The following is a 12328-nucleotide window of genomic DNA, read 5'->3' as shown; positions in this document are numbered from 1 at the left end:
TGCCAGGAAGAAACCAATCTACTGGATGCTTTCAAATGCAGCCAGTATTTCCTGACAGCATTACTTCTGGGAATGGTGACAGATACCGTGCACTGATGCCGAACCTTTAACGGCACTATCTTGTGTTAGGTTTCTTCTTACATTCACAATAGAACATTTTTCCAAATCCTTAAATTATGTTGTTAAACTGAGAAAGTCAGTCAAAATTAAGCAAGGACAAAGCAAAGGTCTTATTAAGAATGCTTTTTTTAAGTGAGTGTGTGTGTGTGGGGGCGGTGATGATGAGTGTTTTCTAATGAGAGTTTTAGCTGAGGCTTTTCTGTAATGTTGTTGTTTTCCTTTCCCCTTCCTTCTGGCTTTGTCTTTTCTAATTAGCAACTTAAACCCACAGAAGGAAAGAGCACTGCTCTGTCTGAGGATGAGGATAAGAACGCCCGACAAAGAAGCGCACGAGTGGAATTTTCCTCCGAATGAAGTCCTCCAAACGCCATAAATCCCACTGTGAAATTACAATGGCACAACAGAGGTGTGAGCAGTGATGCAAACTCGTAACTCTGAAGTGTCGTCCTAAAAAAAAGTAGAGGAAAGTAAGCCTTACAAGCTGCTGAACCAGAGAAGAACATACTATATGCCACCTTCTGACAAAAAGAAAAAAACTTGTCTGTCCACTGCTGTTGTGAAACATCTCTTTCTTGTCACATGGGGTATGTCAAAAGAAGTCTTCACGCTTTCATCAGTGCCGTCTTGTTTTGGTGCAGCCCTCTGCACTCAATGGATGTGAGCGGAGAAAAGTTGAGAAAACGTCTGCTGGCAGCATGAAACGCTGTCAGAGCGAAGTGCTGCTGCCCATTTCATATGGAAATCAATTCAGCAGAATGCAGTCAATTGCCAAACAAGTGACTTTGGCTCTTAGTGCTACACTCAAAAACGTCTAAAAAAAAACAAAAAACGAGGCAGCTTTGGCAGTGGCATGGGAACAAAAGGAAGGCATAAATAGGGCGAGGAATAAAGCCTTGGTCTGGTTGGAATCGAGGAATGCTCAGCTTTTTGATGCATGGACCAACAAAACAGTAAGTGAAAGGAATCATAAATTAAGTTGTCACAACCCAATAACACAGCTACTGGACATCTTACTTCTCCTCTACGCTGTGTGTCACAGCTCACGAAGCAGCTGGTTGGAGGCTAAACTCCATCCTTGGTGTCTTTAACGTGGACTTTAACGGGGGAGCTACCAAAAGGATTTGCTCTCAATTTGTGTCAACTGTGCTCCAGTTTCTCCCGCAGTGTTACTGTAGCATGCAGACTTAGGCTCCTACACCGGAAAGACGCTTGGCCACGGGCACAAGGTTTAAGGTGCACGTGCTGGCTGAGCTTGAAAAGTCTCGAAAAGTTTCAACAAGAAGGAAAACATTTTTATTGACGTCATTACAGACTGGAACTAAAAATAGGTTTCAGTCTGTAATCTGTCTTGCAATTTGCATGTTGTTTACTAGTATATTTAAATAAAAGCAATTTATAGAGCTATTAAAATTTGCACTATGCGCCTAATAGGCTATTAAGATTCCCTGGTAAATGATAATTGGAGATAACAGCTCAACTTGCTGACAAAACACATCCAAAACAGCAGAAATGGCAGATAATAGTTAATAAACCAACACCATGAAATCTTCTCAAACAGTCACATTAGCTATTAATGCCAGTGTAAGCATTCAGTAGTAGTATCAAGCTCAAGGCCTGGATAATGTTTTCCAGAAGGTCCTGGAAGAAACAGTTATCAAACTAAAGGATTTTTGTGGAGGATCAGGAAGAGATTAGAAAGTACCCTGCCCCCCTCACAGTAAAACAAGCCATCACCAATCTTATATTCTAAGTGACAAAGCAGGCCAGGGAAGCCAGGGAGGCAATGTCCAGCAATATGGTTTAACACGGAGTGGTCATTCATAAATTCAGGTTAAAGATAAATAAATAATATTTAAGCAGTCAACTAATCCAAGCTAATGATCGACATGCACAAGCTGACTAAGTGTGCTGGACGTCTGCTATTTTTCTCAAGTCATCATTTTGTGCCCTTCAGCTGTCATCAGCAAAATTCATCTTCAAGTTGCATGCAACTGCCAAGATTCAAAGGAAATGCCAAGTGATTTTTTTTAAAATGCTACAGTCTCAGTTATACGGTACAGTTATATTGTCTTTGTTTTTTGTTGGGTTTTTTACATAGACAGGCCCGATTTTCTGCCTTTTAGCCAGTGAGGAAATAGGTCTAGGATATTTCATAACAGTAAATAAAAAAGCTGTAGCATTGACCTCACTTTAGGTTTATTTAAAAAACAAAAAAACTTGAAACTGTTTCTCTCTTGGTTAGAAATGATTCCTTTCTGCAGCAGCTGCACTGTAATTAGTTGCTTGATTCACAGTAAGGAGCTTACATACTAAGGGTTGAGCAAAAAGAAAGCAGATTACAATTTGAGAAGTAAGATCTTAGCCGTGTTCCTAACACAACAGACAAGCATGAGACTGTCACGTATAAAGAGCAGTGTGTGAGCTTTTTTTTTCATGTGTGTGTGTGTGTGTGTGTCTCTCTCTCTCTCTCTTGCATTAGAAAATAAAGCTGGAATCTGAGCCGAATCGGTGGGTTTGCAGCGTAAAATCTGCTCCACTGAATGAGACTTGTACCAGTGGCCCACAGTCCTCGCAGATTGCCTGTAAGTCACATGCTCTTTTCCGTTACCTAGCAACAGTAAAGCTCAGGCAAAAGTTCCTCAAGATAACTTCCAATCGGTGTGAGGAAGGCTTTGTGCTCAACCTTTAAAGTAATACTATGTGTAAAAGCATTTAGCGCCACAGACAGAATTACTTTACCTGGTGGCTAAATTAAAAATAAATAAATAAATAAAAATACAGTATCATCCTGAGTGCAGGCACTAAACAAAAGGCTTTTGAATTAACAATACTATTTCCACCTTCTTTTGCTCTTTAAATTCCATCAAATATGATTGATTTTCAGTTTTCTCATATTTTTTTCCTATGTGCAACAAGTGCAGTGCAGCGCAGCAGTTATGCAGTTCCTCAATGAGTCATTCAGCTAACATCCTGTGTGGACAGAGAAAAAAAAGTTTAAAAAAATCACAGTACTTACCTTCAGAGTGGTGCCATGTAACACAGCATATAAGGACAAAAAGGAATTTAAGTAGCAGTGCTCTCCACATCCTGGCTGGTCCGTCCAGCTCCGCTGTGCAGATGGAGGAGCTGTAAGGACTGGGGCTGGGATGCTGTTGCTTTCCTCTGTCTTTCTTGGCCCGCTAGTTGATGAAAAGGGGCGTGCACAAAGGCCAGGACAGCCGCTCCCCCAACCCAGCCTCGGCCCTCACGATAAATCCCTCTGGGCTCTGGAATCTGCATAATGCCGAGTAAGGTCCGACTCGTCCCAGTGCCAGTGATTTTTCACTCTCAGCGGGCTATCACTTTGATTTAGGGATTGAAATGGGTGCCTACTGGTTCTTGGGGGGAAAAATAAAGAGTGGGCGACTAAATAAAAAAGCATGCAACTACAACAAGGCCTTCTAGGGCGTCCAAGAAGGCCCAGGCAGAGAACTTAATCCCAGTATGGTTGGTTAGAGCCCGAGCAAGGGCCATGTTTCTGGCACATATGACGACAAACATGCACTTTGTTAAGAGTCTTTGTAACGGTGCTTTGCAAAAGGAGGTCAAACGATTATTAGATTATCTAATGGTAAACTAACGGAATTATGGTGTAATGATCTCCCTAAAATAAAAATATACAAATTTAGCGCCACGGAAAAATGCAATCATCAAAAAAAATAAAAAAAATAAATAAAAAATATAAACTGCTACTACTAAAATAATAATAATAATGGTTTTTTTTAAAAAAAAAAGAAAACCTACTGTTAACCAAGTTGGCGGCCGATAATAAGCTCAACATCGCCCTCATGCGGCCGAATAGTGGGACTCGATAAATCAGAAGAAAGGGCGGTTCAAAGATGGTTGCCATTAGCGACGGTGCAACCGAAACTACCGAGACTTTTAAAAGATATTTTCAACGAAAAGTGGAAGTTAGGTACGGAAAAAATGTGACTGAAAATCTGTATTATATGAACTCGACATGGCAGTTTCACAGAGCAATGCAGAGGAAAACATGAAGATGGAGGGCAGCGAGGTGAAGGTGTGTTTAAAAAAGCAAAACAAAAAAGTTAGTTCAAACTAATACTAAGTTTACTTTCTCGACAATTCTTAACTTTAAGTACTGCTGTATTACTTAAATGCTTTAAATGAGGAATAAATTTAAGCTAAGTGAGCTAAGTGTGTGAATAAACTGGAAACATGCTAAAAAAGAATAATAAGAGATGGGTAACATAAAAAGTATAAGCTAGCGATCTTTTAAGATGCGCAGAGTATCTAAAACCGTTAATTACCTAAAAGTGTTTAGTCGCAGAAGTACATTTAGCCCAATAGTGTACTTAAAGAAAATTATGAGCAATTGCTCTACAACAATAGCACTGTACTTAGTACATTTAACCGCTATAGTTAATAGTGAGACCTGGGGTGTCAAACGTAAGGCCAGAATCAGCCCGGCGAAGGCTCCAATATTGTTAGGTGTCTTTTACAACTTTGCCTTATTATAAATATCTCATCCCATGGCCATTCACGTAACAGCAAAGTAATTATCTTATAGACTGAAATTTTATACATTTACTTCTTACAATTGAAGCCCAAAGAGTCATGCTGACAGATTATCTTTCAATTACTACGCATGTAGTAGAAAAACTGAGACATACTGTTGAAATTTCTCTTCTTTGTCTTGTATTAAGATATCTCATTGATTAAATGTGTAGTAAATTTCTTTTTACATTGACTAAAATTGGAGTTTCACTGGCTGAGATCAAAGTGGGCTGTTTGTGGCCAACGATGTAAAATGACTTTGACATCCCTGAGTTAAATACACTCACCAGCTGACTTGTCCCCATTTAAAATGGTCAAGACAATCTGCTTCAGTGTTTTAATATGCTCTGCATTCAGAGATGCTTTTCCACAAGTCATCTGGTTATTTGAACTACTTAAATTGCTGAATCATGAATTGAACTACTTAAAATACTTAAATTGCTTTTCGTCCCCATTTTGATGCTGAGTTTTAACTAAGGAGAAGGTTGAATTAACCATGTCTACATGCCTAAACACACAGGCTCAGGATGGACAGCTGCCTGCCTTGTCAGATTGGTGTGAGAGAAGTTATTGCCATGTTTTAACATTAGGTTTCTTCCCTTTGTTCACAGCATATGGACTGCATTCAGAAGTCACCTGGGAAACTTCAAAGTCTTCCCACGGAGGATCTAACAGAGGAAAAGATGTTGAGGTCCAGAGTAGATGAGCAGTCAAGTTTGATCTGCATTCTGAAAAACAGAGCCGACGAGGTGTTTCTCCGATATCAAGCCCTGCAGAAAATCAATGCAGAGCATGAGGACCAAGTGGCACGCTGTCAGAAAGAACTGGAAGAGGAAAGGAACAAATCAAAGATACTGGAGAAAAGATTTATGGATTTAGCTGCCAACAATCAAGCAATTATTGCTTTCATGGAGGAGTATAAAAATCATAACAGCCAGTTAAAACTCGAAAACGAAAAGCTGCAGTCAGAGAATGAATCGCTTTTCTCACAGAGGTTACATGACAGCCAAGTGTTAGTGCAAAAACTGGAGGAAGAAGTTAAACGGCAGATAGAGAAATATGCACACAAGAGAAAGGAATATCGGTAATTAACTCTAATTAACTCTAATGCTTGAATCTATTGAGATTCAATCTCAGACTTTTGAAAAACAAGAATTATTGAACAGTAATAAAAATCATTAAATATATAGTTGTTAATTTCTTTTGAATTGTTTTACACTAAAACTTAAGGGAGAAATTAGCTGGATGCCAGATGGAACTCCTGGGACAAGAAAATCTGCATATAGCCAGGGAAACATCACTAATCAATGAGCTACAGGATGCACACCAGCAGCACAAAGAGGCTGTGGACAACTGCAAAGGTGCGTAGAAAACTATAGGTCTATCTCTACAGTTTACAAAATAATGTCTTTCTTTCTGCAAACAGAACTGAAGCTGCAGCTACAAGAGGCTGAAGAACAGCGAGCTTTGAATGAAATCAAAATGAGAGAAAGGATAACAAGTCTCATGAAGGAGAAGGACAAGTTTTTGTGTCTTTCTATGGAAAGAGGCAAAGTGATACAGGTCAATAAAAAAACAGCATTGTTCTAACTAATAAACACACACAAATGCTCATGAATGAATGAATGGCTTCATTAACATACAAACTGCTCTTAAATGCAGGAGAAACAGGAGGAAATCCAGAACCTGGAGACAAAATGCAAAGAAGAGAAGAAAGTGCAACTGGAGGCATTGGAGAGGTACTAACAGTGCTCACGTTACATTGCTCTAAGACTTTAAAGTTTAACTGACTTTCTTATTTTCTCCTCTACTCCTGTCCTCGTGTCTTAGCCCTTCCCACTAGAGAAGTATCAGTTTTGCCTCAAGCCATCACTTTAAAGTGTCAAATGAGAATGTTTAACATCTGCACTATAAATTTTGTTATGCTACTTACAGCACTGCAGGACTAAGACTTTATGATCTCCAGTGTTGCAGTCCTCATGCTATTCTTTTATATTGATCGATTCTTTTAATTTACAACATGACAAGGTATATCTAAGTTTCTTAATCACAGTGACAGTGAAGGCCAGAAAGTTTGATCATCTTAAATAAATGAAAAAAGTTATAAATACAGACAATTAGTTTAGGGACTCCTTCCTCTGTGATTTGTCTATTCCAGTTGTGTGCTTCACCTTTTATACACTGAAGGTAAAAATGCATCCTTCATTTTTACTTCTGTAAGCGAGCCTCTCTCTTCTTAACACACTTTAGGAATTGCGACATCCTTCAACATGGCATACTAAGATTTATTTCCAGGATCACGCACAGAAAGACTGAAGCACAAATGAGAGCGATCTTCCGTTTGTTCTCGACTTTCAGATTTGCACGTGAAGTAGAAGCTGTTAACAAAGATGCAAGAGTGAAGTCCCTCCAGTCTGCTCTCGATCAATCTGTGAGAAAGTTCGAGAAGCTAAAAGAGGTGCATTGAAATAGGCAGTCTGCAAAATTTCATGGTCGCCCAAACTGAGGCTGAGAACATGTTCCAAATGTTTCATTTTCACAGGATTTCGACGCTTTCAAGGAACACAGTGACAGCCTCCTCACACAGGAAAGGGAGCTGAATAGGAAGCTGCGCCACATAATTGGATAAACATCTGGTATGTTTTCTAATCAGTATGATGGTTTTTATTTATTGTGAACAAGTATGCATGTTTGTGGACAATTTCGAGGGAAGGGTGGGGGGGAAAAAAAGAAAGAAAGAAAGAAAGAAAAGAAGCCATGGATACAACACAAATTTACTTTTTTTTTTTTTTTTTTTTAAATTTAATCTTCCAGAGAAATGGAACCACAACAAACATACTTAGCATGACACGTTAGAAGTTCCTCAAATAGAAATTACACTGTACAAATGTTCATCTCAAAACTTTCCGGCCTCAGAAAGATATCGTTTACGCATGTTCCTCGGCCAGTTTCTCAGCCTTTTGGACTACTTCTTCAATGGGGCCCACCATGTAGAAAGCCTGTTCTGGCAAGGCATCATATTCACCTTGAAGAGAAAAAAAAAAAAAAAAACAACAATAACCATTACTATAAAAAGCACACCAAGTTGATGCCATTTAAAAAATGTCTTTATATCAGTGGTGCACTTTACCTCCTAGAATGCTCTTAAAGCCTTTGATTGTTTCCTTCAGAGGGACCAGCTTGCCCAAATGACCGGTAAAGACTTCAGCTACCTGGAAGGGCTGAGACAGGAAACGCTGGATCTTGCGTGCACGTGCTACAGTTAACTTGTCCTCCTCAGACAATTCATCCATACCAAGGATAGCAATGATGTCCTGTAATGACTTATAGTCCTACAAAAAAAAAAAGAAAGAAAGAAAGAAACAGTCATTAGTTTTTGCCTTTTGTATTGATTGTTTGTTATTAATAAATTGTTATGGCATACAGCTTACCTGAAGAATTTTCTGCACACCACGGGCAACATCGTAGTGTTCAGAACCAACAATATTGGGGTCCATGATGCGGGAAGTTGAATCTAGGGGATCCACAGCAGGATAGATACCAAGCTCGGCGATAGCGCGGGACAGCACGGTTGTCGCATCCAAGTGAGCAAAAGTGGTAGCTGGAGCGGGGTCAGTCAAGTCATCAGCAGGCACATAAATAGCCTGCAATACAAATCAGTTTAAATAAACCAGAAAACAAGAGCATGCTGACATGTAATTAGGATTAGCATCCTGGGAATTCTTACTTGTACTGAGGTGATGGAGCCTTTCTTAGTGGTGGTGATTCTCTCCTGCATTGTACCCATATCAGTGGCCAGTGTTGGCTGGTAACCCACGGCAGAAGGGATACGACCCAACAGAGCAGACACCTAAAGGATAATGATATAAATATTAAAGTGAGATGACATAACTATTAGGTCTAACAAAAAGTATTTTTTATTTATTCCATTTCAAACCTCTGATCCAGCCTGGGTAAACCTAAAGATGTTGTCAATAAAGAGGAGCACGTCCTGTCCCTCCTGATCGCGGAAGTATTCTGCAACAGTCAAACCGGTCAGGGCAACTCTCGCACGAGCACCTGGAGGCTCGTTCATCTGACCGTACACCAGTGCCACCTGAGAAACACGATGCAAGAGTCCCAGGAAACTGAAATCCAACAGCAGAGCTAAAAACCAAACTTTTACTGCTACAATACAATGACTACGTATGTTTTAACAGCTAACTTGTTAAAAGGCTCTGACCTTTGAGGTCGTGTCCTTCAGGTTAATGACACCAGACTCAATCATCTCATGGTACAAGTCATTTCCTTCGCGGGTTCTCTCGCCCACTCCAGCAAACACAGAGTAACCACCGTGAGCCTTCGCCACATTGTTGATCAGCTCCATAATCAACACAGTCTTGCCAACACCAGCACCACCAAACAGACCTTTAAGGAATGACGCATACACAATAATAAATTAACAAGGAATTCTTGTGTGAAAAAATAAATGTGGATTTTATAAAAAAAAAAAAAAAAAAAAAAAAAATCAACAAACCGATCTTTCCACCCTTGGCGTAGGGTGCCAGCAGATCTACCACTTTGATGCCAGTCACCAGGATCTCCTGCTCCACACTCATGTCAGTGAACTCAGGGGCTTCAGCATGAATAGGAGCAGTCCTGCCAAGTAATGTTTGTTATTGTAAACATGCTTACAATTGAATAAGACAGGTGCCATGTGTGCTTTATCATCTGTCAAACCCATTAATAGTAAAGACACATTTTAACTCTTATTTGAGTAAAACAGACAAAAGCTGAGATATTCACAGAGGGTGGAAAAGTTTGAATCCTTTCAATACTCACTGCTTTGTACTAATTGGACCCCTCTCATCAATGGGTTCTCCGATGACATTCATAATCCTGCCCAAGGTCTCGGGGCCCACGGGAATCCGAATGGGAGCTCCAGTGTCAAGAACCTTCTGACCACGGACCAGACCCTCAGTACCGTCCATGGCGATGGTTCTGACTGTGTTTTCACCTGAATGAATGTACAAAGAAAGACATTAAAGGACAAATATTCACTCTGGAGCGTTGAGCTGGCTCGTTTCAGCACACTCACCGAGATGCTGTGCCACCTCCAGCACCAGCCGGCTCTCGCGGCCTGCCACCTCCAGGGCATTGAGAATGGGAGGCAGGCCCTCATCAAACTGGACATCCACCACAGCACCAATCACAGCTACTATCCGGCCATTGGCCAGCGAAGCCTGAGCAGCTGGGGCAGCATAACCCCTGCCTGAAAGGACAGTGAAATGAATGGCAGCACATGACAGCAACAGTTCATGCTTCCCAGAGAGACCATGCATACTAAATTAACCTATGCAAGTGAACTGAAGTACATCTAGAGGGCAGGCAAATTAACTGCCTGCCTATAAAATACTGCCACATTTTTAGGTTTTCTTAAATGCACTTCCGTATTCTGTTGTAACTGAAGCACACAGACTAACTAAAACTTTGGAACAGCGAGAGCACAGGGTCTGTGGCAAAACAATGACCCGCTTACGAAGGTCATTCATGGAAGACAGCGAAGTAAAACATATCAGGAGTAAAGACAAATACCTGAAGCAAAAACATGCCTAAATAACTGGTTCGCTCATATTTTAGATCCTTTGTTTGGCTAAAATACCCACTGATCTTCAATGAATGGAGCCTTGATGGTACAGGCCTGTTCCGCCGGGTTCGCATCTACTGGCTGTAGTAACAAGCGACACATAATGCTGACAGTCGGCCACAGTTTTAAACTTTACTTACTGGAATAGAGAGCCGCATTTCTCCCGGGGATTGTCTTCAGAGAGCTGAAGCCAGGCTTCAGAGCCTGCAGAGACCCGCTGCAGCACCGTCCCAAGGCACCCAACATGGTTAAGATGGCTGAAGGTGACGGCGCACTCTGCTTATGGCAGATCTCTAACCGCTGAACCGGGCCCTTCTGAGCATGTGCGGTATGAGTTGATTTTATGCCTTCATACACCGCTAGAGGGCAGAGCCGACATTTCCAATAACATACAGTCGCGATACAGGTAAAGGGAATTAGTCCTTCACAGGCCAACTACTCCCTGTATATAGATTTACTCCAACTGAAAGGTTTGGACTGGATTTTTAACTGGGAGTTTAATTAAAGGGGGAGTTATTGGTCAGCAGATTTTTTTTTAAAATTTTATTTATGTATTTATTAATTGGGGTCAACTGTAAATAAAAAAGGCTCAGGAATGCTGATTATGGCTGCAAGTTAGTTTGCCAGCTTAATATTAGGAGTTTAGTTTTATTCACTCACAAAAATGATTCTTCACCCTCTCAAGCATTAATTATAATAATATTGAAGCAATAATTTTGAATGAAGTGCAACTGAAACATATCAAATCAAAGGTTTATTTATTCAAACAATTCATCAAGGAAAAGGTTATTTGTATAAACTATCCATTAAATTTAACTTGTGTAATAAAATTACATGTTAATAAATTAGATAAATTCAGCATTTTGTGAAAATTCATGATGAGATGAGTACGAAGGAACACCTCAAATCTTATCTGTTGGGGGACTGCTGTTGCTCACTTGGTTAAGTGGATAACCTGAATGCTGAAAAGCTGCAGCGGCTTGGGATCATGGTGATTTCCTCCATGTCATTCTTTCTCACCCTGCCTTTATGTCTGGCTTTAATGTCTGTCTTTGCCTATCAAATGAAGGTGAAGATGGCCCCTACAACTCTTCAGGTCAGATTGTGCTTGCATACATAGGTTGGGATAGTGTATTTTGAAAGAGATACTGTAGTAGTAATGCATATAACTAATTTTACAGCTTATAAAAACACACTGTGTGATGCAGAGATGCTTTATGAAGCCAACAGCCGAGACTGAACATATGACAGTGCTGCGAAATGTGGAACTTGTTTCTGCCAATGAAAATAAGTTGGAGTTTTTATGCCATCTATAAGTTCAAAAGTTTGGAATTATTTGAAATTAAATTTTAAATTTATTAGCCCTGCGACAGACTGGTGACCTCTCCAGGGTGTACCCTGTCTCTCGCCACAAGACAGCTGGGATAGGCTCCAGCCCCCCTTCGACCCTGAAAAAAAATAAGCGGCAGAGAATGGATAGATGGATGGAATTTAGATTTACTCAAGAAAATTCAGACCTCTGGGAAAATCTTGACTTGTGGATGGCAAAAAAAAATTTGGTTCTGGTAAAAAAAAAAGTTTTGTTTCGGACCTTTCCATTTGGACTTTGGGTGCTCTTCCTGTGCACATCTGGTCAACAAGTTTAGGTTAACTGATGATTTTACATTGGTGGTACATGTGAATATGAAAGTGAATAGTTGTCTTTCTCAGTGAGCCCTATAACAGACAGGCAAACATATCCAGGGTGCACCCTTCCTTTCTCGCCAGGCCATTTGGTGACATTCATTGGATAAGCAGTTGCAGATCAGAAATATCGACCGAATTCTTTGTAATCCATTTTGACCACACCTGAACTTTACAGTCATACACCCTACATACGAAGTATACTGATAGGCTGTCCTTTGTCATAATCCAAAGATGCAGTGTGTGTGTTTTTTTCCAAACATCATTCAGTGTTGCATTCCTTTGTGTCAGAAAGTCTCCTCTAATTACTCCTAGCCTGCAGGTCTGTAATACAGAGCCTCT

The 12328-nt window shown here is 40.3% G+C and overlaps 3 protein-coding genes across 6 annotated transcripts in view; 1 reads left to right on the top strand and 2 right to left on the bottom strand.

The window, feature by feature from the left end:
• Positions 1-3285, bottom strand: part of lrp2a (low density lipoprotein receptor-related protein 2a) — a 54347-nt gene extending 51062 nt beyond the window's left edge. For both annotated transcript variants that reach the window (XM_085384859.1, XM_085384860.1), the window contains exon 1: positions 3137-3285. In XM_085384859.1, the coding sequence (XP_085240985.1) occupies positions 3137-3206 (70 nt within the window). In that variant the 5' untranslated portion in view covers positions 3207-3285. The remainder of the gene's footprint in view (positions 1-3136) is intronic.
• Positions 3286-3985: 700 nt separating this feature from the next.
• LOC146651167 (coiled-coil domain-containing protein 89) lies at positions 3986-8100 on the top strand. Of its 3 annotated transcripts, none has more exons than XM_085384887.1 (8): positions 3986-4075; positions 5289-5761; positions 5908-6038; positions 6104-6240; positions 6340-6416; positions 7036-7135; positions 7220-7313; positions 7848-8100. In XM_085384887.1, exons 2-7 carry the CDS (start codon positions 5292-5294, stop codon positions 7304-7306), a joined length of 1002 nt encoding a protein of 333 aa, XP_085241013.1. In that variant the 5' UTR covers positions 3986-4075; positions 5289-5291; the 3' UTR covers positions 7307-7313; positions 7848-8100. The 3 variants fall into 3 exon arrangements, with proteins under 3 accessions (XP_085241013.1, XP_085241012.1, XP_085241011.1); XM_085384886.1 differs by having other exon boundaries at positions 3993-4180; XM_085384885.1 differs by having other exon boundaries at positions 3993-4207.
• On the bottom strand, positions 7456-10601 carry LOC146651166 (ATP synthase F(1) complex catalytic subunit beta, mitochondrial-like). The gene is made up of 10 exons (XM_085384884.1): positions 10444-10601; positions 9755-9928; positions 9499-9673; positions 9194-9315; positions 8900-9084; positions 8615-8773; positions 8405-8527; positions 8109-8321; positions 7808-8009; positions 7456-7702 (listed from the first exon to the last, which is right to left on the bottom strand). The coding sequence occupies exons 1-10, from the start codon at positions 10547-10549 to the stop codon at positions 7605-7607; spliced, it is 1557 nt and encodes a 518-aa protein (XP_085241010.1). The 5' UTR covers positions 10550-10601; the 3' UTR covers positions 7456-7604.
• Positions 10602-12328: the final 1727 nt, after the last annotated feature.

The sequence above is a fragment of the Rhamphochromis longiceps genome, linkage group LG16 (genome assembly GCF_057381845.1).
Source record: "Rhamphochromis longiceps isolate RC_006_pf linkage group LG16, R_longiceps_female_GT1.1, whole genome shotgun sequence".
Lineage (NCBI taxonomy): Eukaryota > Metazoa > Chordata > Actinopteri > Cichliformes > Cichlidae > Rhamphochromis > Rhamphochromis longiceps.
The sequence above is the reverse complement of the archived record's forward strand: the minus strand, read 5'-3'. Positions and strand labels throughout refer to the sequence as shown.